Here is a 26,784-nt window from a genome sequence, read left to right as displayed (position 1 = left end):
CCTCAGAAAACTAATTGTGTTCTGTAAAATTAAAGTCCTTGGAGATGTGACAGAAATATTTGAAAGGATTATAATATAGCAGAGAGAGGAAGCTCTGGGCCAAATGTTTGCGCTCCTTGCCCAAACAAGCTGGATATTCATCTAAGTTTTATATCTAAGATAGACACAAACAGCTGGAGTAACTCAGCAGGACAGGCAGCATCTCTGGAGAGAAGAAATGGGTGATGTTTCGGGTTCTTCAGATAGTTTTGTATCTGCTCTTTTAAGACTGGTTTATATTTTGCATATGATTTTTCAGGTTGGAGGCTTTGAGGCAATTTACTATTTCCCTATGTAAAGATGACAATGCAATAATACCACTAAATATTAGTTTCCTAACATGTGCCAGCTTCACTTGAGCTAATTTATAATTATTTTCGTGCACCATAATATGACAGGAATACTTTCTGCTTAAAAGTCTGGCCAGTGTTTATATTTAAGAAAAATCATTAAATGGGGATAAAGTACAATTCTGTATAAAGAAGGTATTGCATTGTTGGGCAGGTACAATAATTGCACATGAAGAGAAAAACACAGGTCCAGAAGTAATGGCCAGAATGGAAATGCTGAATGTGAAACAAAATATGTGGACTGTGAAATTTTGGCTAACACTGACACTTGCTTATGAATTATTAATAGGCTACTTATTTCCAGCCAGCTCAAGTTCAAAAGGTGTTACCAAGATCCATATTTTCCTTTGGGTAACTCAATCCATCCTGGTCAATTATCCTTTTTTTTTTTTTAATGTGGACAGAAGCACAATTCATCCAGCAGAACAAAAGCCAAGAACTAAAGTTTTTGTAATAATCAATTTTACTATCACAGATCATTTAACAATCACAGATCATTATGACTTTCAGATGTGTAACTGACATCTTGTCCAGTTGCATGTTGTTAGAAACCATCACAAACATCCTAATTGGTCTGTGCCACCTGACACCTCCCAGCACCATAGGTATTTTGTAGTGGCTCAATGGATTAGTAAGGTTGTTTGAGAATGCCAAAACAACTCCCTATCCTGCTATTTCCACCCATTGAGGCAGAAGGGACCACAAGCCTCATTAGATACCTCTATTTTAAACCAATTGTTTGCCATAGATTTTAGAATCTGAACCTTCAACTGCAGTTTGAGATTTATCAAGAGAGCCTCTGCGACTCGGCAAATATAAGATGGCAAGTTTAAATTGTTCAAGTAATAATATTCCAGCTGGTAGCCAGGTTTCTGTATGGAATGACATACTGCAGGTGGCCATCTGGCTCTATCTCTCAAACTACATCATTTTTATCACCCCCATAGCCTTATATTTTTTTCCAGGGATTTATCTTTTTTTTTCATTAACCATTGAACCATTTCCATGCTTTCAAACCTTTATGTAAAACACAACCTCTTGTTTCTGGCTCTTTTGCCAATTAAAGCGATTCACTCTTTGCTTCATTCTTATGCAGAGATGGAGGAGATATTGCAAACTCTAGTGTCTATCCATTATCAGGATGCTTAATCACCAATCTCATTATTCAGATAAGGTTAATCTGGGGAACTCCCTTCCTGATTGAATCATAATTACAGTTTGAAATCCTCTGATGATGCAATTTTACAATAATTTGTCACTTGTTTTACACAGCATTCCCCCAAACTATCCTAATCAAAAAGCATGCAATTCTATTGTACTGACTGAAATGCTACAAAAACCTGAGGAAATATTTGGGTGAGATTGTTGCATAAAAAACACTCACTTGTACAAAAAGTGCTTCCTGTTCTGTGCAAATTGGCCTGCTAGTAATCATAATTAGTGACATTAAAATATTTATTTAAAGTAATTAGAAAATTAGACGAGCTTGTAGAGAATCATTCACATTCAAGGAAAATGTGGGAAAGATGCCACTGCCTGAATTGTTCCATGGGATACCAGTTCCCCAATATTTGTCATGGTATGAAGATGAAATGAAATCATTCTCGAACAAGTAAGAATGTTGGAATAATTAAGTCCTCCTTCAATCCCTGCTCCACTTTATATATAATCTTAAAATGTTATGCTCAGCCTGGAAAGGTTCACCACTCGAGTGGTTTTGTGAAATCCTTGATGTCTCGTCAGAGGGATAACTAAATACATTTAAGTTACTAATAGTCCTGCTTTTTTAACTTGTTTCTATGAAGACACCACAAAAATGGATCTTAACAGAGTCTGGTTGTCAGAATCAAAATGGTTATGCCACTTTCATCATTAAAATCACACCAAATATATAAGTGATAATATCTTGTTTTTCTTAAGTTATAGTGTAACATAAGTGCCAACTTTGCACCTGCTGAAGATGAGGATTTAATCAAGTTATTTGTTTACTAAATATAAAACTGGTGGAAAGCAAGAGTGTCCATGAAAGGACGCACCAGGTTGTCTGTGGAGAAGTAGAACACCAGGCCGAAGGTGATGGAGATTGGAAGGGCAGGCAAGGCTTTCTTAAACACGGCCAGCAGCAAGAGAGTGAGGCATAATCCCTGTTGGAAGCAAGGAGAAAGTGTGACATTCCTCCAATTAACATAGCTAACATTTGGAGTTAGATTAAGAGAACAGTATCTAAAATTATAAAAATGCTGGAACATATTGGATGTATTGCTCAATGCTTGCAATCATAAGGCCCCTCTCAATTACATGCCTTCACCCCCCTCAAACCACCCCTTCATGAGGCAAATTTTCAATCAGAATACAAACTACATTATTCAAGCAGTACAGCAGGAACACAAGCCCTTCACACATCCATTTACACTAGTCCTTCATTGATCTCATTTTTATTCTCGCATTTCCATCAATTTCCCTCCCCACCCCAAATTCCACTGCTCACCTGCCCACTAGCAACAATTCACAGCGGCCAGTTAACCTACGAACCCGCACATCTGTGGAAGGATCTCGAGGAACTCAGAGGGAGAACGTGCAAACTCCAAACAGACATCATTGAACCCAGGTCACTGGAGCTGTGAGACAGTGGAAATACTAGCTGCGCCATTGCGTTGTTGAAGTCAAACTCAGGAGTTTATCCCAAGGACTAGGGCGCAAAGAATGAAATATCCTCGTAGGGGTAGTTAAGGGTAGGATATTCATCTGCAAATGTTGCATCCCATCCATGACACCCTTTGCCTCAGATCTACTCAAATCACCGCACCATCACTCTCCCATCAACAATCTCAATCAACCAGCATTCACACTCTAGTATTCATCCCCTTCAAATCGCCATCAAATGCTTAGCCGTACTGCAAGCCCATATCTCATACTTTGCCAACTCATCAGCTACGACAGACATGCCTGAGTATGCCAGTGTCGTGACTGTTAGTCAATGCCAGTCATGTCAAATCCTTGACTGTTGGTCAAGCTGACGTTATTCCTTCCAACCCCATGCTCGACATTTTTAGAACTAACGAGCAATACTAATTAAAAATAAATAATGCCTTAAAATCACAAATCTTCAACACCCCTAAAGGATTTCTCCGAGGACATGTGCTCAGAGCTGCCTCTGGAAGATTAAGCTTTAGCTCCTTGAACTCTTAGGACATTCCATGAAAGAAGGCAATTCAAGAGCAACATGCAGAGTGCTCCACCTCACGACTTACAATGAGAATGGCAATGAAGCAGGCCAAGGTTGTGTTCCAGTCTCCGCTGGCACCTGCCGCAGCCTTGCCCACAAGGACACTGTAGAAGATGAAGTCTCCCAAACCGAGCTTCACACCCTCTGTGAAAAGAGCCACAAAAATGATAACAGAACCCAGGGTTTATAATGATAACGAAGGCTTATCAGGCTGGGCTTATTCCACACACAGGGAAGATGAAAACCAAAAGACGCGGGTAGGTTAGTCACCAAGAATCCAGCATTGAATTCCGAAGAAACCTTTTTACCAGAGATTAGTGGTGATTGCCGAGGAATAATTGGGGTCAATGGAGCAGATGTATTTTTATAAGCACATGAAGAATAGCAGAGTAGATAGGTATGCAGATAGGGTAAGGGATGGGCATTTGAAGCAGAATAATACATAGCATGCAAAATACTGTGTAATCGGCTGAAACTAAATCGGTACACTTATTTACTGTTTTTAATCTGCAGTGGATGCAGCTCATAGCTTGTGGGAGACCCCAAAGACTTAGCAGGATTAAGATTCTGACTTGCTTTGGAGCCTCCAGACACAATTCTTATCCAACAATTCAAAAAAGAACTGTTGGCAATTGAGCTCACTCCATCCTTTCTTCCAAAAATAGTGGCAGAAGAGTGGGTTAGGTTGGTGGTAATGAGTTTGGGGAATCTATTACATCCAGCTTCAATTTAACACCTCTTCATTGGAAGGGAAGCTCTGGCTCAGCAGAGAGAGGGCAATCATACCAAGTGGAGATCAAAATAGAATCATTTGCACGCTAGGAGGGGTGACCAAGATCCTGGTCATAGATATAGTTTTTAATAAGGATTTTAAAAGGAAAGGAGATACATGGGTTTAAGGGGGATCTGGATATCTTAACTGCATGGGAAGTGGTGATGGGTTAGTGTTTAAATGAGCAGAATCAGGCCACATACTTTCCTCCTCCAGGTCCTCTACCCCAGAAGCTGAATGGTGGACCCCTTGGATCTGGGCTTGGGGTAACTCAGCGATATCATCCCACTCTGGGGCAACATGGTGGTTCCCCTCAGCATCCACATCAGGATAGTTTTCTAGACAGAAGAGCAAACAGATATCAGCATCCAAGTTGACAAAGATCTTTGGATGAAAATTCCAGTTTAATTAATATAGGATTTCACACACAAGTAGTAGTTGCCAACATTACTTGGATACTATTCTTACAGATTTCATTACATTATTCTGTTGCTACACACATTCCCACCATTGCCCACTTAACACGTCCATCTCCATATTATCAACCTTCCCATAGCGAATTGGAAAGACGACTTCTCGATACCCCATTGTATAATTCTTCAGTGTCAAAGTGCCCTTGGATTGGATATTCGTAAATCAGGTCTTCCGTCCCTTGGGACCGTCTGTATTTCCAATATTTTTACAATAAAAGTACCGTGAGTAGACCTGACATGAAAATCTGACTCTAAGCAAATCTCCCCGGGATGCTGCTCTCTGGTATAGTTTGCCAATTTCTTCAACAGGAGACAATGCAGAGATCATTAAAAGCTATTACGTATTAAAAGCTAATGCCTTCTCTAAACTGTCCGTCGGGTATGATCAAACGCTAAGAACCCTGAATCACCTCTCGTATGCATACAGTTCCTTTTTATTAAACTGCTGATAGTTTTCTTACTGGTTACCCCTCCCCCCCCCCCCCCACCGTTCTCCCTGCAAACTGAACTGTGGTTGCATTCGAACACCTGCACCGTTCACTTGCTGGTAACAACTCCTATCACCTAAACCAACCTTCTCCAGTCTACTCTTTGCAAAGCAGTCCTCAAGGGCTGTCGAGGCTGAAGATTACACATCACAATTTTGGGGGGAAATATGTTTCCTGACATATGAAAAATTCAGCTTATGGAGTCTCAGGAATAAAATTCTTGCATAACCTGGGGACCCCCTGCCTTCAAAAACACTTCTGCAAGTTCTCTTGCCCTTTCTAGTCTTTTTTTTTTCTTTCGGTCAATACAATACAACAGATTGACCATACAGTTGTGAAAATCAAATAGTACAAAATCATTATATCAAAAATAAAACAATATAATCATGATGGCCACAGCCTCTTGGTGCTTCCCGGAGACACCTGCGCAATCAGAATGGCCGGCAACTCGAAGGCACTGTTCTTTTTGGAAGAACCTGTGAAGAGCTTGGATATCAATCTCGACAGCACGAATCCCTTACTACAGATAGTACATTACACCTTTATGACAAAGCATGTTTAAGAAAGTGCCATCTTCTTAGTTCCTGCCCCCCCCCCCCCCCCAAGAGACCACAAGAACATCTCATATAACCCACCTGCGTTGTACGTTGGTAAATATGCCTGCGTTGGCTCTTTGAATGAGCTATCTAATCAGTCCACCTTTCCAAGGATCCCCACAGGGTTTTATTATTTAGTATCTGTTTTTAAACTATGTTTGTAGATTATTTCTCAAGGGGGCTCTCAGAACCAGGCGAGGCTCTCGTTGTTTTCTAGAGCATATTGTGCAACGGTACAATAATGTTTATTCTTGTGCCGTTATCCCGGTGAGTTCAACAGTGGGAAATCGAAAAATGCTTTAGACCGGAGCTCTGGCTGGAAATCTGCCCACATTCTAGACCACTGGTGTACCAGACCCCAACCGTGATGTTAGACTCCCCCCCACCCCCTCCACTCCAACTGCACTCTCAATCCGAGGCTATGACTGCGCACCCTGTCAGCACTCGGACTCACACTGAGTGAGACATGCCAGGCCATCGGGATTTCTGATCTATCAGGTGCTTGATTATCAGAGTCCTACTGTATATGTCAGAAGCAGAAGACTACTGGCAATCTATATAAAAATTGCAGAACAATGAGAAAAAATGTGGGTGTCATGAATTTAATCTTAAGGAGGCCTGAATATCGTATGGGCAGAAGGTATGTTATAATTGTAATAGTATTAGTTAGACTCCTAGCTGGTGAAAGGATATCCTGAAATGAAAACAGGAATGTTGGAACTACATGAAATGTTAACACTTCACAGATGTAGTCCAGCCTATTGAATATTTCCAACATTATCTTCTTTTAATTTCAGAGTTCTGTAGGATTCCACAATCACAACGTTGTCATTGACACAAGTTATTATAACGAGGTTCTTGGACCTGCCTGCAATAAATAGTCTGCATACTAAAATCATATTTACGTTGCCTTCCTGGGAATCCCCAACTATCAGTCTTACACCAACCTGAAGTGCACGCATTGTTCAGAGGCTCCTCAGTCCCCACATCTCGCTTTGCCATCGTCACCAGCCAAACCATGGTGGCTGTAGAGAAAGGCAAAAGTTAGTTTCATTTTAGTTTAGAGATATAGCGCGGAAACGCCCTACGGCCCACTGAGTCCACACTGGCAAGTGATCTCTGCATATTAGCACAAGCCTATACACACTAGGGACAATTTACAGTTATACCAAGTATACAAACCCAAGCCAATTAACCAACAAACCTGAATGTCTTTGGAGAGTGAGAGGAAACCAAAGATCTCAGAGAAAACCAATGTAGTCATGGGGAGAACATAAAAACATCCGTACAGACAGCACATGTAGTCAGGATTGAACCCGGGACTCTAGCGCTTCAAAGGCTGTAAGGCAGCAACTCTACCGCTGCACCACCGTGCCGCTCAGTTAAGCCAGAGTGTCCACTTCTTCGGGTCAAGGCAAATTTAATTTGATTCAATTATCAGTGAAATTCCTGAGCGCCACAGGATGGATTTGTAATCTGGCCCTCCCATGGTGCATCATGGAAATCTTAGATTCTTACCCTTCTACTGTAGACGTGGTCACATATCAGCCTTCAAAGCACAACTGAATTTGTCATACTCATCTATTGGACTCAAACTGCTTGGTGCAAGTCCCAGCCAAATGCAATGACCAATGGGGGTGGCACAGTGGCTCAGCAAATAGAGCTGCTGCCTCACAGCTCCAGTGACCAGGGAGTAATCTTGACCACCGGTGTTTCCAGGGAGTTTGCACATATTCCCTGTAACCACATACATTTTCTTTCAGTTTCCTCCCAGAGTTTCTGAACATGCAGGTTGGTAGGTTAATTGGCCGCTGTAAACTGCACTAAATCCGTAGGGAAATGCCAGAATCTGGAAAGAGCCAAGGGGAATGTGGGGAGAATAAAATAGCACAGTGGCACAGCAGGTAGAACTGTTGCCACCCAGATTCAATCCTGGCCTTGGGTGCTGTCTGTGTAGAGTATGCGTGTTCTCCCTGTGACTGCCTTCTGGTGTTCCGGTTTCCTCCCCCATCCTAAACACATGCGGATTTATAGGTTAATTGGCCTCTGTTATCCCACTTTTGTAACCATTCCCGATGCACTTGGGGCAATTTACATAGAACTAGTCCAAACAGGAGATCGATGATTGATCAGCGTGGACTTAATGGGCCGAAGGGCCTGTATCTGCTGTATTTTTTCAATCAATCAAAAAAATAGGATTAATGTAGGATTATAAATGTACGATCCATGGTCAACATGGATTCAAGGGGCCAAAAGGACCCATAAGGTGTAGTTTCTGTACAGAATTGCTGTGATACTACTATACGTTATGGCACCAACCTTTACTAGATTGGTGCTCCCAACAATTATCAGAATTCGCTACAGAATTCGGAACTGCTACTCTTCTGTGCGATGGTCTTGTTACTCACCTGGACCCCAGCAATCCTACATCATCTTTGCACTGAACCTCAATTCCACAATTCACCTCCATTTACTCACTGCAACTTTCCCGAGTGTTTGGGAAGTTTTCTTTAATAATGAAATGTGACTTTGCTCTAAATGCAGCCAAGTGTGAACAAGAAGGTATAAAGTGGACTTACATGAATATATTAAGGCTGGGAATATTGGTTCGTTCCTCTCCTGGGCTGTCTCCACCAGCATCCTCAAGGGCCCTTTAGGGCACAGCACTGCAATAAGATCTACAGCAAAACATGGACAATATAGCATCAATATACTGATGGCAAACCCCTATAATCAGGAGGCTCAACGTGCAACGTACTGGTGATACCAGTAAAACATGTATCGTAGTCCTGTCACACTCTTCTTGTTGCTAATTAATTGTTGGCATAATCTACTATTCTGCTTACATTTATTTCTCAGGATACTAAATTTGCAATTAAAGTCTGAATTTCCTACAGCACTCCTCATAGCTTTACAGGATGAGCGTTCAGAGTGTAGTCAATGCAGAAAGTATGGCAGCCATTTTATCACCAGCAACCCTCCACAAATTACAAGAAGATAATGATCAGATTATTTGTTCCTCGAATGCTGGTTGTGAGCTACATTTTGGCCAGGACACCACAGGAACCCGACTCAGGAACAGGCTCTTCTTCTCTGTTATCAGGGTTCTGAATAGTCCCTGCATAAGTTTGGGTACTGTCCGATTCACCTCCACCCCATTGTGGACATTGGACTTTGTCTCTGACAATTAAATCCCACACTATCTTTCACTGTGCACTACCTATTTTACTTGAGTTTGGTTTGATTTTAATTACGTATAGTATTATCCGATTGGATTGAGTAGCATGCAAAACAAAGCTTTTCATTGTACCTCGGTACACGTAACAATAATCAACCTAAACGTAAACGTAGATATTTTGAATGCTTGCACTATTTCTATTTACCCCAATAATTACATTTTTTGGAGACACAAGGATGCTGGTTTACAAAAAACCCCACAAAATGCTGGAGTACCTCGGGAGATCAGGCAGCTTCTCTGGAGGACATGGACAGGCAACATTTTGAGTCGAGACATTTCTTCACACTGATTGTAGTGGGGGATGGGGGGGGGGGGGGAGGGAAGAAAGCTGGAAGAGAGATGGGGGTGGGACAAAGTCTGACAAATGATAGCATGATCTAGATCAGGGATCTCCAAACAATGGCCCGCGGACCACATCCGGCCCGCCACGAGATTTTATCCGGCCCGCAGCAAGCTCTTAGGCGATGGGGACTGGAGGCAGAAACTGCCGGCGACGATCCACCGGAGAGCGGATTGCCACCGACCCAGAGCGGGGACAAGGCGAGAGATCGCAGCGCCCCCCTCGCAAACAACAAACCCAAGGAAACTTCCCTCCTCGCCGCCACCGCTGACGCCGCTCACCCCGGGGAGAGAGAGAGGGGGGGGGGGAGAGAGAGTCGGGGTAGAGGGAGCAGCGGGTGAGAGCGGGAGCGCGAGGGAGAGGAGGGTGTCAGAGGGTTCGGTGAAGGAGCGCCGCCACTTGCGGGTGCTGCCCCCTCTCCCTCTCTCCCAGCGCCAGCGAGATCTGCGCCACTGCTCCACTCTCTTCCCCAGCCCCGTCTCCCTCTAACGCAGCGAAATATGAACAAACACAAGTGCAACTTCCCTCCTCGTCGCTGCCGCTCACCCCGGGGATGCGGGGCTTCTGAACAACAACTACACTTGTGTTTGTTCTTATTTTGCTGCGTTAGAGAGAGACGGGGCCGGGGAAGAGAGTGGGGCAGCGGCACAGATCTCGTTGGCTCTGGGAGAGAGGGGGAGGGGAAAGAGAGGGAGAGAGCAGCCCCCGCAAGTGGCGGCACTCCTTCACCGGACCCTCTGACACTCTCCCCCTCCCCACGCTCCCACTCTCACCCGCTGCTCCCTCTACCCCGACTCTCTCCCCCCCACCCCACGCTCTCCCCCCCTCCCCTCTCTCTTCCCCAGTGGTGGTCACTATATCTTTTCTGCTTTATAAATAATTGTATACCTACAGTATATATATTCCAATATTTCAAGCTCTTTTTAAAAATTGAATATTATTTATTTGTTGCCATATAAACCTAATGTAAACTAACCTAATCTAACCTAGCCTAGTTTAACCTTTCCTAATCTAATCTAACGTAACCTAGTCTAAACTTTTTTGAGATTATTAAGTTTATAAAACTCACACTTCTTTATTTTTTCCTACGGCCCGCAAAAATGTGCCAAATATATAATGTGGCCCTCACGCTGAAAAGTTTGGAGGCCCCTGATCTAGATGAGGGAGTTTGATTGGCAAAATGGGTGCAAAAAGAGTTTCACCGAAACATGTTCCCAATGTTGGGGGAGTCCAGAACCAGGGGCCACAGTTTAAGAATAAGGGGTAGGCCATTTAGAACGGAGATGAGGAAAAGCTTTTTCAGTCAGAGAGTTGTGAATCTGTGGAATTCTCTGCCTCAGAAGGCAGTGGAGGCCAATTCTCTGAATGCATTCAAGAGAGAGCTAGATAGAGCTCTTAGGGATAGCGGAGTCAGGGGGTATAGGGAGAAGGCCCATCAGTACGGGGTACTGATTGAGAATGATCAGCCATGATCACATTGAATGGCGGTGTTGGCTCGAAGGGCCGAATGGCCTACTCCTACACCTATTGTCTATTGTTTACTATTGTACTTGAGTTTGACAATTGTATTTATGTATAGTACAGGCAGCTCACATTTTCCACATGCTTGATTTATATGTTTTTAGAACAATGCATTAATTACTACAAAAGTTTAATTAATGTGCTCCTATTTTCAGAATAACACACTCTAATTTATGTGTGCCATACTTACACATCAGCTTTCAAAGTTATCTTCTAAGCAGTTTTGCTTAACAGGAAAAATATTCAAATGATTGCCTGCACTTATTAGGTTATATGTTTAAAAGTATCTGCCCTTCAGATATATTTTTCTAGTATAAAAGGGTAATATTCTCTGTTTTATGCACTGACAGTTAGCATCGTGCATTTCAGGTAAAGCATTGTACAGATGGAAAGGAAAGCTTTGTAATGTTATACAATGTGATTTACCCTAATTTATTTCAATTGGTCGTGTAATCCGTGCAGTGCCTGGCACGTTTGAGTTACACTCTGCTTTTCATGCCCGTAACCCCTGCGTAAAACACAAGGTGTGCGTATTATCTGATCTGATTGGATAGCACACAAAACAAAAGTTTACACAGTACGTGACAATAATAAACCTTAAACAAAATCTACTAATGGTGGAAATACAAAACAAAAACAGAAAATGCTGGCAACACTTGGTGTATGGGGTAGCATCTGTGGAATGAGAAACAGAGTTAATGTTTCATGTTCAGGGTCCCATGAGTGTTTCCAGCATTTTTTGTTTTTGTACTGCAGAAACTTGTCTGGGATCTTTCTGTCCAACTAGCCAGGCGGAAAGAGCAGCCCTTCTAGTGGCACGGTGCCCTCAATGCTCACTGGGACCGGCAGGTCACAACCACATGCACAAGACTCTGGAGGGGGAACATCCAAACCTTCTGTCTCAGAAGCAAGTCAATTCTCCAATCTGGCATGGCAGTCTGTCGTGTTATTAGGGCTGTGGTAACTCCCCTTCTCCATTGATATGGATCATGTGCAGGCAGAGGAGATTAGTTTATCTTGGCATCATGCTGAGCACAGACTATGTGGGCCGAAGGGCCTGTTCCTTTGCTGTACTGTTCGATGCTCTACATTCATTTCTTTCAGATGCATTTTGCCCCTCATAATTCATGTTTTCTCTCTGCCCACGGCTCTTTGTTTAAGAACCCTACCCGAGACATGTGCAAATTGGAGCACTAATGGGAATGTTAAGCACTTTGTATTTTGCAATGTAATTTGTAAAACTGTTGGCCACGTTGCAAATGGCACACCTACCATAAACAGATATAGCACCAAGAATGACCCAGGCTGACCATTCCGGAAGGTACTTAATGAAGACCAGGGCCATCAGTGCACTGATCATGATGAGATAGGCCTGTTGCAGCTGCAGGGGCCCCTTCCAGTGGATGCAAACCATTCCAACAGCTCCAAAGTTCCAGATGATTAGGATCAGGGTAGGGTAGTCCATGGCCACATTGTATGTCTTAAACACCTCACTGGATAGAAAACACATCAAACCATTAATGTAGAAAAATATACCAAGAGGCGACAGCTAATCTGAAACAGGCAAAACACACATGTACGTACCCCAGGTATATGTAGCTGAAGAGGAACAGTAACAGCAGTGAGGAGAGAATCAACCATCCATGAATAAACTGGAAGACACAAACATTCTGGTTAGAGAGCAGTTCGAGGATACGTTTTATCTGCTTTTGAACGTGGAGATCAAAGGAAAATGTCACTTTTTCAACTTCAGTTGACCGACATAATACCAACCATATCATGGCCTGACTGATTTTAGCATACAATTTATCGACCACAAATAGACGTGAAAAACGCCTTTCTCACACCTCGTGCTTTAGACCAAATAAAGTCTGGGCACGAAGGGATGTTAGACGAAGGGATTAAAAGTACCATTAGCAAATTTGCAGATGATACTAAGTTGGGGGGTAGTGTGAATTGTGAGGAAGATGCAATAAGGCTGCAGGGTGACCTGGACAGGTTGTGTGAGTGGGCGGATACATGGCAGATGCAGTTTAATGTAGATAAGTGTGAGGTTCTTCACTTTGGAAGTAAGAATAGAAAGGCAGATTATTATCTGAATGGTGTCAAGTTAGGAGGAGGGGGAGTTCAACGAGATCTGGGTGTCCTAGTGCATCAGTCAATGAAAGGAAGCATGCAGGTTCAGCAGGCAGTGAAGAAAGCCAATGGAATGTTGGCCTTCGTAACAAGAGGAGTTGAGTATAGGAGCAAAGAGGTCCTTCTACAGTTGTACCGGGCCCTGGTGAGACCGCACCTGGAGTACTGTGTGCAGTTTTGGTCTCCAAATTTGAGGAAGGATATTCTTGCTATGGAGGGCGTGCAGCGTAGGTTCACTAGATTAATTCCCGGAATGGCGGGACTGTCGTATGTTGAAAGGCTGGAGCGATTGGGCTTGTATACACTGGAATTTAGAAGGATGAGGGGGGATCTTATTGAAACATATAAGATAATTAGGGGATTGGACACATTAGAGGCAGATAACATGTTCCCAATGTTGGGGGAGTCCAGAACAAGGGGCCACAGTTTGAGAATAAGGGGTAGGCCATTTAGAACGGAGATGAGGAAGAACTTTTTCAGTCAGAGGGTGGTGAAGGTGTGGAATTCTCTGCCTCAGAAGGCAGTGGAGGCCAGTTCGTTGGATGCTTTCAAGAGAGAGCTGGATAGAGCTCTTAAGGATAGCGGAGTGAGGGGGTATGGGGAGAAGGCAGGAACGGGGTACTGATTGATAGTGATCAGCCATGATCGCATTGAATGGCGGTGCTGGCTCGAAGGGCTGAATGGCCTACTCCTGCACCTATTGTCTATTGTCTATTGTCTATTGTCACTCTTGTAATGCAGAAAAGGAGTCAGCCAGTTATTGCAAACACAAACTCCTGATAATGACTGGACAATGTTTTCTGATGTTGCTTAAAGAATAAATGAAGCCAGCCAGAACAATGGGGAAAACCTGCAGTTCATTGAATTTGTGTAATGGGATATACTCTGTCCAAAGAAGACTTTGCCTGCATTAAACATCTCTTCTGAAAGATGGCAACTATGACAAACCATATCTCTAGCATAGTTCCCTCTCCTTCAGATTCCATTTATTGCCACATACAGCAGTGTGCAATGAAATTTCTTGCTCACAGTGAGCTATTATCAATCTTTCCAAGCTCTCCATTATGGCCGAATGTGACTCAAGGGCGGCATGGTGGCACAATGGTAGAGTTGCTGCCTTACAGCGCCAGAAACCCGGGTTCGATCCTTAGGCGCTGTCTGTATGGAGTTTGTACGTTCTCCTTGTAACTGCATGGGTTTTCCCCGGGTGCACCAGTTTCCTCACACACTCCAAAGATGTAGATTTGTAGGTTGGAAGTGCAGATGTTGGTTTAAACTGAAGATAGACACAGAAAGCTGGAGTAACTTGTCTGAAGAAGGGTCTCGACCTGAAACGTCACCTGTTCCTTTTCTCTGGAAATGCTATCTGTCCCGCTGAGTTACTCCAGCTTTTTGTGTCTATTTTCAGGTTTGTAGGTTATTTGGCTTCGGTAAGAGATGATAAAATGTGCCTTGTGTGTAGGATAGTGCTGGTGTACGGGATCACTGGTCAGCACGGACTCGATGTGCCAAAGGGCCTGTTTACGCGCTGTATAATGAAAGAAGAAGCCAGACACCATGCAGGACATAGCAACCTGCTTGATGTGCACCCCATCTTGGACTACTCACACCACCGACACAAGTAGCAGCAGTTTCTATCACCCACAGGATGCACTGTAGCAATCACCAAGACTCCTTAGACTGCACCTTCCAAACCCATAATCTGCCTCAGCTAGAAGGTCAAAAGCAGCAAAAGCATGGGAACACCACTGGCTGGTAGTTGCTCTCCAAGTCACACTCCATCCATACATCACCCTACGTTCACTGTCGCTGAGTCAAATACCTGGAACTCTCTCTCTAATAGCATGGTGGGTATATTGCATCTCAAGGATTGCAGTGGTTCAGGCGGGCAGCTCACCACCAAGGGCAACTAGGGATCGGTAATTAGATGCTGGCTCAGCTAATGAGGCCACATCTATTAAATGAATTAAAAAAACGTGGGTCTCTAGGACTTATCCCACAATATTGTAGCCCTAATTCTGATTCTTGCTGCCAATTAGTGAAATTCTACCCTTTTAAAAAGACATTTGGACAGATAGATAGATGGGAAGAGTTTAGAGGGCTATGGGCCAAATGCAGGCAAATGACACTAGCCCAGTATCCCATCAAGTCGGCATAAATAAGGTGGGCCAAAGGGCCCGCTTTTTGTGGTGCATAGCTCTGTAACTCTATGAGGGCTGGTTTAACTTTCCCTACAGCTTGTTTATCTGCAATACCTGGCTTCTTAATTGGAAGTTAAAGAGGTGAAGCCTTCAGAACCCATTTGAATTCATTATATAATACGAGTTCAAAAAGTCTTACCTTGTAACAGCGATACTTGTAAAGAAAGACAAGAATTATTGTCATTACGACAATAACGCTAATCATGATCAAAGTATTAAGGATGGAGTTAAGAATGCGCTGTCCAACTGTATCAGTATCTTCTGTGAACGGAGTGTAGATTCTGTGCCAATGGAAGTTAAAGGAATTTAATTATAATCAGTCCTGGGTATATCTGAACATCAACAACAACTAAAATTTCAACCTTGCACTTACAACATATTTTTAAAATTTGCAGACTCTTCATAGGAACAATATCTACATATTCCCCCCAAATCTTTCTCCCACCAATGATAGTTAACTACAATTCCAGCATGAAACGTTGCCTGTCCATGTCCTCCAGAGATGCTGCCTGACCCGATCATTTACTCCCGCACTTTGTGTTTTGCTCAAGATTCCAGCATCTGCAGTTCCTTGTTTCTCCAAAGAGATATTTTGACGGGCGACCAATAAGTTTTAAAGAGCATCATAAAGGAGACCAAAGTGCAGAAGAGGAGTGGTTGTGGACAGCAGCTCATAGGTTTTGGGCTTCCACATCGGAGATGGAATGAGGAACTGGTCGGCGCGGACCTGATGGGCCAAAGGGCCTGTTTCCGCGCTGTATCTCTAAACTAAATTAAACTAAGCAGGAGACCTAGATGGCACTGCGGACTTGTGGAAAGGCAGCTACATGGGTAAGAATTGACAGGGAGATCCTTGGACAGCCAGGTTGCATGCGGGTGCCGTGCTGAACACTTACAGCTGCCCGTCCTTCCTGGTGTAGAAGCTGACCGACTTGATAGTCACCACCACCACCGCCATGCACAGAGTGACCGGCACGAACAGCATGATGACGTGCTTCGCTCCGTACTTCAGGATCAGCTCCTCCTCCTCTTCTTCCTCACCCTCTCCGCCAGCATCCCTGCCCGCGGGGTCACCCCCTGGACCTTCGCTCCCCTCCGCCGGGTTGGCGGGGCGACTGGATCCAGATCGTCGCTGCACAGGTCAGAGAACACAAGGTCACGTTAACCACACTGAGGCCTCCCTCCAAGGTGTACCCGCCTGTGGAACGAGAGTATGTGAGGAGGGGCATGAAGAAGCTCCCCTGGAGCACGAACACTGGGGAGAACCACGTGGTTCTGTAATAAAAGTGGGAATAGTGGGAAATCTAAGCAGGTCAGGCAGCAGCTGTGATGGAAGACTGACTAGAGGTCAGAAGAAAAGTGGCCGACTTGTAGCTCGACTCCGTTTCTTTCTCCACAGATGTTGCTTGACCGACCGAGCATTTCCAACATCTACAACATTTGGGATTGATTTATTTCTGTCAGATGTACCGATATAAGTGAAAAGGTATATTTTGACGGCTTTCCAGATAAAAACATCCGCATATGAATACAATCAAACAATGCAGAATATAGTGTCACAGAGAAAGTGCAAGCAAAAGAAAACATGCAAGGGCCGCAACAAGGTAGATTGGAGGGATCGGCATTTAACCTTTGGCTGCATGTTCTATAGACACCATGTTACAGTGCCCTCCATAATGTTTGGGACAAAGACCCATCATTTATTTATTTACCTCTGTACTCCACAATTTGAGATTTGTAATAGAAAAATTCACATGCGGTTAAAGTGCACATTGTCAGATTTTATTAAATGGTATTTTTATACATTTTGGTTTCACCATGTAGAAATTACAGCTGTGTTTATACATAGTCCCACCATTTCAGGGCACCATAATGTTTGGGACACATGGCTTCACAGGCATTTGTAATTGCTCAGGTGTGTTTAATTGCCTCCTTAATGCAGGTATAAAAGAGCTCTCAGCACCTAGTCATTCCTCCAGTCTTTCCATCACCTTTGGGAACTTTTATTACTGTTTATCAACATGAGGACCAGAATTGTGCCAATGAAAGTCAAAGAAGCCATTATGAGACTGAGAAAAACGAATAAAACTGTTAGAGACATCAGTGAAATCTTAGGCTAACCAAAATCAACTGTTTGGAACATCATTAAGAAGAAAGAGAGCACTGGTGAGCTTACTAATCGCAGAGGGACTGGCAGGCCAAGGGAGACCTCCACAGCTGATGACAGAAGAATTCTCTCTATAATAAAGAAAAATCCCCAAACACCTGTCCGACAGATCAGAAACATTCTTCAGGAGTCAGGTGTGGATTTGTGAATGACCACTGTCCGCAGAACAGAAATACAGAGGCTACACTGCAAGATGCAAACCACTGGTTAGCCACAAAAATAGGATGGCCAGGTTACAGTTTGCCAAGAAGTACTTAAAGGAGCAACCACAGTTCTGGAAAAAGGTCTTGTGGACAGATGAGACGAAGATTAACCTATATCAGAGTGATGGCAAGAGCAAAATATGGAGAAGAGAAGGAACTGCCCAAGATCCAAAGCATACCACCTAATCTGTGAAAAACAGTGGTGGGGTGTTATGGCCTGGGCATGTATGGCTGCTGAAGGTACTGGCTCACTTATCTTCATTAATGATACAACTGCTGATGGTAGGAGCATAATGAATTCTGAAGAGTATAGACACATCCTTTCTGCTCAAGTTCAAACAAATGCCTCAAAACTCATTGGCCGGCAGTTCATTCTACAGCAAGACAATGATCCCAAGCATACTGCTAAAGCAACAAAGGAGTTTTTCAAAGCTAAAAAAAGGTAAATTCTTGAGTGACCAAGTCAATCACCCAATCCGAACCCAATTGAGCATGCCTTTTGCTGAAGAGAAAACTGAAGGGGACTAGCCTCCAAAACAAGCATAAACTAAAGATGGCTGCAACACAGGCCTGGCAGAGAATCACCAGAGAAGACACCCAGCAACTGGTGATGTCCATGAATCGCAGACTTCAAGCAGTCACTGCATGCAAAGGATATGCAACAAAATACTAAACATGACCACTTTCATTTACATGACATTGCTGTATCCCAAACATTATGGTGCCCTGAAATGGGGGGACTGCGGCTTGCCTGCAGTCCGTCTGTCTTTTGTGTTTTTTGTTGTTTTTGTCTCAATTGTAGTGTTAATATGATGTAGTGTTGTATGTTATGTTTTGGGGGGGGGGGGGGTGGGAGGGAACGGGAACTGTAACTGTAACATTCTCTCTCCAGAACGGAGACGCGACCTTTGTTCTGTGCCGTGTCTCCGTTCCCGTTGCGGCCTACCACCGGCCATGCACCTGGGACCACCTGGGTCTCTGGTTCGCAGAGCCCGCGGTCCGGACTCACCACCTGCGGCGCTGGCTGCCTGCGAATGCTGCGGGAACGGCTGCGACTCGTCTCCGGAGGCTCCGGCGCGGGCCGCGTGGACGTCGGAAGCCCGCAGGCCCCTGGATGGGGGCCGACATCGGGAGCTCCGGCAGCGGCAGAGGCAACGTGTTCGCCCGCCCCGAATCGCGGGGCTTGGGTCGGCCCGCCACGGACCTTTCACCATCCGGCGCGGCCTGAAATAGGCCGCGGGATTTTTTTTCACCGCCCAGCGGGGGCTTCAATATCGGGAGCCCCGACCGCCCCGACGTGGCAACTCCAACAGCCTGACCGCGGGACAAGACGGCAGGGAAGAGAAAAAGACATTGTGGCCTTCCATCACAGTGAGGAGGGACTGGAGGAGACTCACTGTGATGGATGTTTCTTTTTGTTTGGTGTTAGTTGTGATTGTATGTGTTATTGCATTTTTATTGATTAATCTTATTGGTCTTATTGTTCAACTGCGGGTAATGTTTCATTTTACTACACATTTATGTGTATGTGACAAATAAACGACTATTGACTATTGACTATGTATAAACTCCACTGTGATTTCTACATGGTGAAACCAAAATATATAAAAATGGCTATTAAGATCTGGGAATGTGCACTTTAACCACATGTGATTTTTTTCTATTACAAATCTCAAATTGTGGAGTACAGAGACAAATAAATAAATGATGGGTCTTTGTCCCAAACATTATGGAGGGCACTGTACGTGTGCAAATCAAAGCTGTGTAATTCAAGTTACTTGAGATTATACCAATGCATTGCCACATGGCACCACATTACTGTAACTCTGTGTTAATTTTACCAAAGGGACTGGCCCATTATCAGAGGGCAACGTGCACCGGGATTAGCCGCAGCCCCACAGCCGGCGTTGTAGCTCCTACCCGGTTGGTCCGAGAGTCACTGGGGACAGGTGCCCCATCCATGTCCTGGTAGGACGACATGGTGGAGGCGTCGGCCGATATCAGAGCCGTCCTCTCACTGTACAGTTCGTCTTCACCGTCGGACGAAATCATGAACGGACTTTCTGGTGGTAACAGCAAGTAATCTCACCAACACTGGGCGAGTCTGAAAAACACAGCTGGAATGGATGGAGAAGACATTTATTATTTAAAAAGCTCCTACAGTTATCATCTCTCCCCTTCCATTCACTGACCCACCACTCTCTTCCGCCACTTATAAAGACTCAAGTCAGGAATGTGATGGAATACTCTCCAGTTGAGTGGAGCTTCAATAGTAAAGAAACTCAACATCATCCTGGACAAAGCACACAACTTCATTGACACCTCTTCTCCAAGCAAACCTCCTTCACCACCTGTACAGAATCTACAAGAGGCACACACCATCTTGGCATGGTTTCTTCAGCACCACTCCCAAATGTGTGACGGACCTCTGTCGTGAAAATGACAAGGGCATTTTCATAACATCCTAATGATATGTGAACATCACTATCTCCACGGTCATCTCCAATTAATAAACCATTCTAACCTGGACAGAAAATCCCACTCCAGAATCATTGCGTACAGCAGCAATGTGGGGAAAAACCTTCACCACATGGATTGCAACAGTTCAAAGGGTGGTTTGCAATAACACTCTCGAAATGGCAAGTGGAGACTACCAATAAGTATTAGTCTTTTCAGGGACACACATTCCAAGTGTGAATAAGAAAACAAATGAGCAGGTGGAGCCAGTTTTAAAAATACAGGACAGCTAGTGTGGGATGGCAAGTGAACAGGATATGGCGCAGGTTTGGACACAGGAAGGGTTTAGACGATCTCCAGTTTATAGAAAGGTTGAACAGATAGTCACAGAAAAAGGAAGGTATGGATGGAGGTTTCAGCAGAAATGGGCTGAGGCAAGGAACTCCGCTGGCGTTAGGAGGTGGATGAGTGGACTTTGTGATTGAATAGATGAAAGGGACCACGTCTTGTTAGAATCACAAAATCATACACTGTTTCGATTTGGAGAATCATTTGGCAGAGACAGGACCAATTTAACCCATCCTACCCTTGACAGCTCTTGAAAAGGGTTATCCAATTAGTTCCACTCACTCGCCCTTATCCAACAACACTGTAAGATTTCAAGTATTTAGCCTACTCCATTTAAAAAAAAATGTATTGTTGAATTTGTTTCCCCACCTACTCAAACCGTGCATTCCAAATCCTAACAGCTTCGGGTTGGTGAAAGGGGGCCAGGGATTTCTACTGAAACCGGCCTAAAGGTTGGCTTTTTCTCCAGCCTGACCCGCCGAGTTACTGCAGCGCTTTGTGTCCATCTAGGGCTTGGCAGTCCCAGCCGGGGTCGTTTCTGGAGGCTTCATCATGGTCCGCCCTGGCAAAGCGGCCCAACGACGAGCAACAAGATTCCGTACACGACTGGGCGGGCAGCAAAAGGAAGGGGAAATGAAAGCCAAATCTTTAAATGTTCCTGCGATTTTTCTTCCGGGTTCTAGGGAGCCCCAGAGATTAAGTCATTCCTTAGTTAATGTTTAACCTCCTCTCTGACTCGCATGACCGCTGAACCCTGGAGAAACACATATTCAATGAAGCTTCGACATTCCTGGCCGACTCTCGCTCCACATAAATGACCATAGGTCCGACCCATCGTCTGCTCGGGTGATCCAGGGAGAGCGGCTGCCGTCCGGACAGCACCCGTCTCCCCGGCCGGGACAGCACCCATCCCCGTCTCCCCGGCCGGGATAGCACCCATCCCCGTCTCCCAGGGCAGGATATCACCCACCTTCGTCTCCCCGAAGGGGTAGCACCCACTCCCAGCCGGGGAAGCATCCCCGTCTCCCCGACCCAACAGCACCCATCCCTGCCGGGTCTGCAACTATCCCTATCCGGGTCTGCACCCATCCCCGCCGGGTCTGCACCCATCCCCGTCTCCCCGGCCGGGTCTGCACCCATTCCCGTCTCCCCATCCGGAGCTGCACCCATCCACGTCTCCCCGCCGGGTCTGCACCCATCCACGGCCGGACAGCATCGAGCGTCTCAAATATCACCCTGAGCAGAGGCCCGGATCGCAATCCATTCGGCTCCGGTTCCGGCTCCGGCTCCAGCCCAGCCCACCCTCCCCTCTCCCCCTTTGTGCTCACCTGGGGAAAGAAACTGGAAGGCCTAGCCGGCGTTGGTGTTTTGACACCGCTTAAATATCCAGCAGGCAAAATAAAAAGCCACGGCGGCGGGCGCCGGAGGAGCAAGGACGGCGGTGGCGGCGGCAGCAATCAGCTGCTTGGATCAAAACACTGCGAGCACGGCTTTCCCACAAGCCCCACGTCTCATGAGAAGTGTCGTCCCCTGAACGGAGGGTGTCGGCGAGAGCTGCCTGCGACAGGGCAACCACTCCCTCGCTGGGAGCGGGCAGGAACTGTAGGCACAGTGCGGCCCGGGAATACTGCGCCCCTCCACTTCACGTCCCCCAGCTCTGTCCGAAACATCCGCACGCTTAGCCAAAGCAAAAACCCCTTAAGGCATTCAACTAAAATCCTATAAAATCACGAATTGCTTACTGATAGAAGGCGGAGGGTTGTGTTTTTTCTGGCTGGAGTCTGTGACCAGTGGAGTCCCGCGGGATCTGTTGTTCGTGATATAAACGACCTGGACGTAAATGGGTTAGTAAGTTTGTAGAGGAAATAAAAATTGACACAGTTGTGGAAAATGAGGAAGGCCGCTAACACAAATAGATCAGCTACAGAAATGGATATAGTTTAATCCAATAAAAATGGGCAGATAGAGTTGAATCCGAGCTAAGTGTGAGGTGATTCGCTTTGAGAGGATGAATGTATGGGGAAAGTATATCGTTAATGGCAAGACCCTTAACAGAATTGAAGGACAAATGGATCTTGGGGTCCAAGTCCTTTGCTCCCTGAAAGTAGCAACACAAATCGAGTGGTAAAGGCAACATATAGTATACTTGCCTTCATTACTCAAGCCTTTGAGTACAAGTCAGAAAGTTATGATATAGCTTTAGATATGATATAGCGGATGCAGTATAATGCGGATAAATGTGAGGTTATCCACTTGTGGCAAGAACAGGAAGGCAGGTTATTATCTGAATGGTGTCATATGAGAAAAAGGGAGGTTCAACAAGACCTGTGTGTGCTTGTACATCAGTCACTGAAAGTAAGCATGCAGGTGTAGCAAGCAGTGAAGAAAGCTAATGGCACGTTGGCCTTCATTGTGAGAGGATTTGAGTTTAGGAGCAAGGAGGTCCTACTGCAGTTGTACATGGCCCTGGTGAGACCGCACCTGGAGTATTGTGCGCAATTTTGGTCTCCTAATTTGAGGATGGACATTATTGCTATTGAGGGAGTGCAGTGTCGGTTCACCAGGTTAATTCCCGGGATGGCGGGACTGACAAATGATGAAAGAATGGGTTGACTGAGCTTGTATTCACTGGAATTTAGAAGGATGAAAGGGGATCTTAGAGAAACATATAACATTCTTAGAGGATTGGACAGGGTAGATGCAGGAAAAATGGTCCCGATTTGGGGAAGTGCAGAACCAGGGGTCACAATTGAAGAATAAGGGGTAGGCCATTTAGGACTGAGATGAAGAAAAACATTTTCACCCAGAGAGTTATGAATCTGTGGCATTCTCTTAGGGCTAAAGGAATCAATGGATTTGGGGGGAAAGCAGGAATGGGGTACTAATTTTAGATGATCAGCCATGATCATATTGAATGGCGGTGCTGGCTTGAAGGGACGAATTGCTGACTCCTGCATCTATTTTTCTATGTTTCTAGGACTTTGGTTAGGCTACATTTGGAGTATTGTGTGCAGTTCTGCTCACATTGTAGGAAGCATGTGGCGGCTTTGGAGAGGGTGGAGAAGAGGTTTCCCAGAATACTGCCTTGAATGTGCGGAGATGTTGGACAAATGTGGATTGTTTTCTGTGAAAAGGCAGAGGTTGAGAGGAGATAGAATTATATAAAATAATAGTGATCGGCGTCGGGAACTCCAGGTGCAGGAGCTTCGACCGCCGCGATCGCGGGAGCCTCAATCCCCGACTGCGGATGTTTCAATCGCCTCGACCACGGGAGAAAAGGAGGAAGTAGGTCAAAGTTATTCGCCTTCCATTACAGTGAGGAGTGCGAGGCCACCGAAAGCAAGATGGATGCTGCCTGCGCTGGTGGGGACTCGCAGGGATCGTCGTGGGTGCGGTGGCCTCGGTGTTGTGGGGACATTGCGCCAAGGGAGCGTCCTGGAGTCTGGTGCGAGTGCGGACGGCTTTCCGACTGTTCACGTGGACAGGAACTGCAGAGAGTGACAAGCAGTTGGTGCAACTCTGGTCATATCACGGTGGCCCGTACGTTGGACTGATTGATGGCTATGGGTCTCTGCTTTTGCTGCGTGCCTAGGGATTCTCACACGCCACTGTGGTGGCTGTTTATGTTTAAATTTTACGCAATTTTGTATCTTGCTGCTTTTTTTGTGACCAAACCAAATTTCACTGTACCTCAGGGTACATGTGACATTCAAGGACTATTGAATGTCATGGACAAGCATAAGGTGATATCTAGGTGCAGAATTAATATTTCTCACACACACACTTCAGTCTGAAGAAGGGTCTCGACCCGAAACGTCATCCATTCCTTCTCTCCCGAGATGCTGCCTGACCTGCTGAGTTACTCCAGCATTTTGTGAATAAATACCTCCGATTTGTACCAGCATCTGCAGTTATTTTCTTATACAAGGGATAGCGGCATTTAGGTGTTTTTTACATAGGCACATGGATATGCAGGAAATGGAGGGGTATTTGTCACGTGCAGAGATTAGTTTACCTTGGCATCATGCCTCAGCACAGGCATTGTGGCTCAAAGGGCCTGTTTCTGTGCTGTTCTGTGCAAAAAGTTACCTAATTGGCTATAAACTGTGCAAGAACATTCTGAAGGATCAAAACAAGACCTTTTTTTAAAGCTACTCTTAAATATTTCTACTTCAATCACTAACTCTTTGTAGACTATTCTATTTTATAACCTAGTGTGATAAAAAGCGTTCTTCCTGCCCTAAACCATTATTCTTAAAACAACGTCCCCCTGTCCTGCCTCATGAGCCACCCACTCGCCACCCAAACACTGGAATTTCTGTCTTCTGTCTCTCTTTGTGACTTCAGTCAGCCCCGGATTGCAGGTGGAATGATTAGACCTTCACACATTGTCCAAGCTTCCAACGCATGCTGCACACCCTGTCCCTGCTCCTTCCCAATCTCTGTGTACTCGTCTCTCACCCAGTTCCTCATTTTCCTATTATCCCCTTTCCTCTTCTCCCTGTTCCTTTCCCCTAAATACCTCCCCCTGGCTTTGCATTTCACTCCTCTTCTTATCCTATACCCTTTTGTCTTCACTTCACCTCTCGCCCTGATCATTTACTCAGATTACTCCACCATCTTCCAATCAATCCCCCCTCCCTCCATCCCGTCTTCCCCTATCACTTGCCAGGTTTTGTCCCGCTCTCCTACCTCTTTAGTTTTCGTCCTCCACTGCAATCAATTAGAAAAATGCTCCCGACACAAAACTGTATCTGTCTTTTCCCTCCATAGATGCCGCCTGACCCGCTGAGTTCCGCCAACACTATGGTTAGCGGTCGCCCGTCTCCTCACACTAATTGAATTTGGGAGCTCAATTTGCAGAGCTTTCCACAAGAGGGCACCATCACTAAACCCACATTAAAATCTGTAAACGGTAGTTTGCTCGGAACAAAAATGCAAAAAACAAACAGGGACGTTCATACAGGAAGAAAGCCTTAGACAGCATTCAGCCTTAGGCTGGTGGGCTGCTAGTAACATTTGCAGCACACGTGATGGGCATCTATAGTCTAATTGTCCTTCACCCCCCTACCTCCCCCCCCCCCCCCAGTTTATAGCCCAACAGCGGCGGTTGGTGCAATATCCACAAGACAAGACCCCCTCATCTCCACCCCACGGCCCCATCAACATCTGGGAGTCACCGCTGACCATAAACAACTGAAACCAGCCAAATAATTACTGATGAGAAAACCTCCCAGCTTTTTTCCTTTGATAGTCGGAGGCTGGAATGCTGTGGTGAGTGATCCACCTCACAGCTCCCCAAACCTCCTGCAAGGCACAAGGCAGGAATGCGATGAAACATGAGCCTCTCGCCAGAACGAGCGCAGCTCCAACACACAGGAACCTCGAACCCATCCAGGATAAAACAGTCTGTTTGATCCCTATCCTAGCCACCATCCTCTCCTACTACTACTACTGTGGTTACAGTGAAGAGCTACTGGGGAGGGGGGGGGAGAAACTCCAGGTTTCTTCAACAGCATCTTGCAATCCTGTAACTGTCACCCAGAAGTGCAGCAAGTGCACAGGAACATCCCTTTTCCACTTGTTTTCAAATAATTCCACAGCTCTGCCCACCATTTCTGCAATTTCCTCCAGTCCTCTCTGAAATATGTGTGTTTTCTTTCAAACATGACCTCCATCACAGGCAGCCGCGCCTTCTCTTGCCAAGGCAATAAACACTGGAATTCCCTTAAACCTCCCTGGTTTTTTTTCCTTGAATAGTCCTAAAATTCACCACTTCTTGCAAACATTTTCCCCATTTGCTCTTGCAGAGACAATAAACTGAAATGTTATTAGCACTCCCCTATTTTATTTTGCAGCCGCTTATACATGGATCTAGTCGCTGACCTTTCCAGCGTCTGCAAATTCGGCCATTCAGATCTGTTCAATCAAATCGTGCCTTATTGAACTGTAATATTAACTCTGCATTCCCATCAAACACCCATAATTCTTCACTCCCTAGCTCAAAAATCTAACTGTCTTAAAAATATTTAAGGACTTTCGTAGAGGAACAATTCCAAAGACTTGCTACTCTGAAAGAAAAGTCTACTTCTGCAGTCTTTAAGTGTGCAAACCCTTATTTTTCAACAGTAATCACCAATTCTACCTTCTCACGCTAGAGGAAACATGTCCACATCCACCCCGTTGAGATCACGTAAAAAAAAACAGGAACAATCAAACAGGAAGACAA

General features: G+C 45.1%; 1 protein-coding gene across 2 annotated transcripts; it reads right to left on the bottom strand.

The window, feature by feature from the left end:
* Positions 1-283: 283 nt before the first annotated feature.
* psen2 (presenilin 2) lies at positions 284-25,385 on the bottom strand. Of its 2 annotated transcripts, XM_078399077.1 has the most exons (12): positions 25,248-25,385; positions 22,298-22,385; positions 19,671-19,867; positions 16,277-16,512; positions 15,520-15,661; positions 12,628-12,695; positions 12,316-12,536; positions 8,524-8,622; positions 6,892-6,969; positions 4,591-4,725; positions 3,641-3,759; positions 284-2,533 (listed from the first exon to the last, which is right to left on the bottom strand). In XM_078399077.1, the coding sequence occupies exons 3-12, from the start codon at positions 19,800-19,802 to the stop codon at positions 2,378-2,380; spliced, it is 1,386 nt and encodes a 461-aa protein (XP_078255203.1). In that variant the 5' UTR covers positions 19,803-19,867; positions 22,298-22,385; positions 25,248-25,385; the 3' UTR covers positions 284-2,377. The 2 variants fall into 2 exon arrangements, with proteins under 2 accessions (XP_078255203.1, XP_078255202.1); XM_078399076.1 differs by lacking the exons at positions 22,298-22,385; positions 25,248-25,385 and adding an exon at positions 21,884-22,165 and having other exon boundaries at positions 285-2,533.
* Between the last annotated feature and the right edge of the window lie 1,399 nt (positions 25,386-26,784).

The sequence above is a fragment of the Rhinoraja longicauda genome, chromosome 5 (assembly GCF_053455715.1).
Source record: "Rhinoraja longicauda isolate Sanriku21f chromosome 5, sRhiLon1.1, whole genome shotgun sequence".
Lineage (NCBI taxonomy): Eukaryota > Metazoa > Chordata > Chondrichthyes > Rajiformes > Arhynchobatidae > Rhinoraja > Rhinoraja longicauda.
Note: the sequence above shows the minus strand (reverse complement) of the source record. Positions and strands in the feature narration are given on the sequence as shown.

Bases quoted from the DNA above. Each gene is read 5' to 3' on its own strand.
- psen2 (XM_078399077.1), bottom strand. From the start codon at position 19,802: ATGATTTCGTCCGACGGTGAAGACGAACTGTACAGTGAGAGGACGGCT. The intron at 12,537-12,627 runs GTACGTACATGT...TTTTCTATCCAG, and splicing joins TTCAGCTACATATACCTGGG to TGAGGTGTTTAAGACATACA. The intron at 8,623-12,315 runs GTAGGTGTGCCA...GTTTTGCTGTAG, and splicing joins TGGTGCTATATCTGTTTATG to ATCTTATTGCAGTGCTGTGC.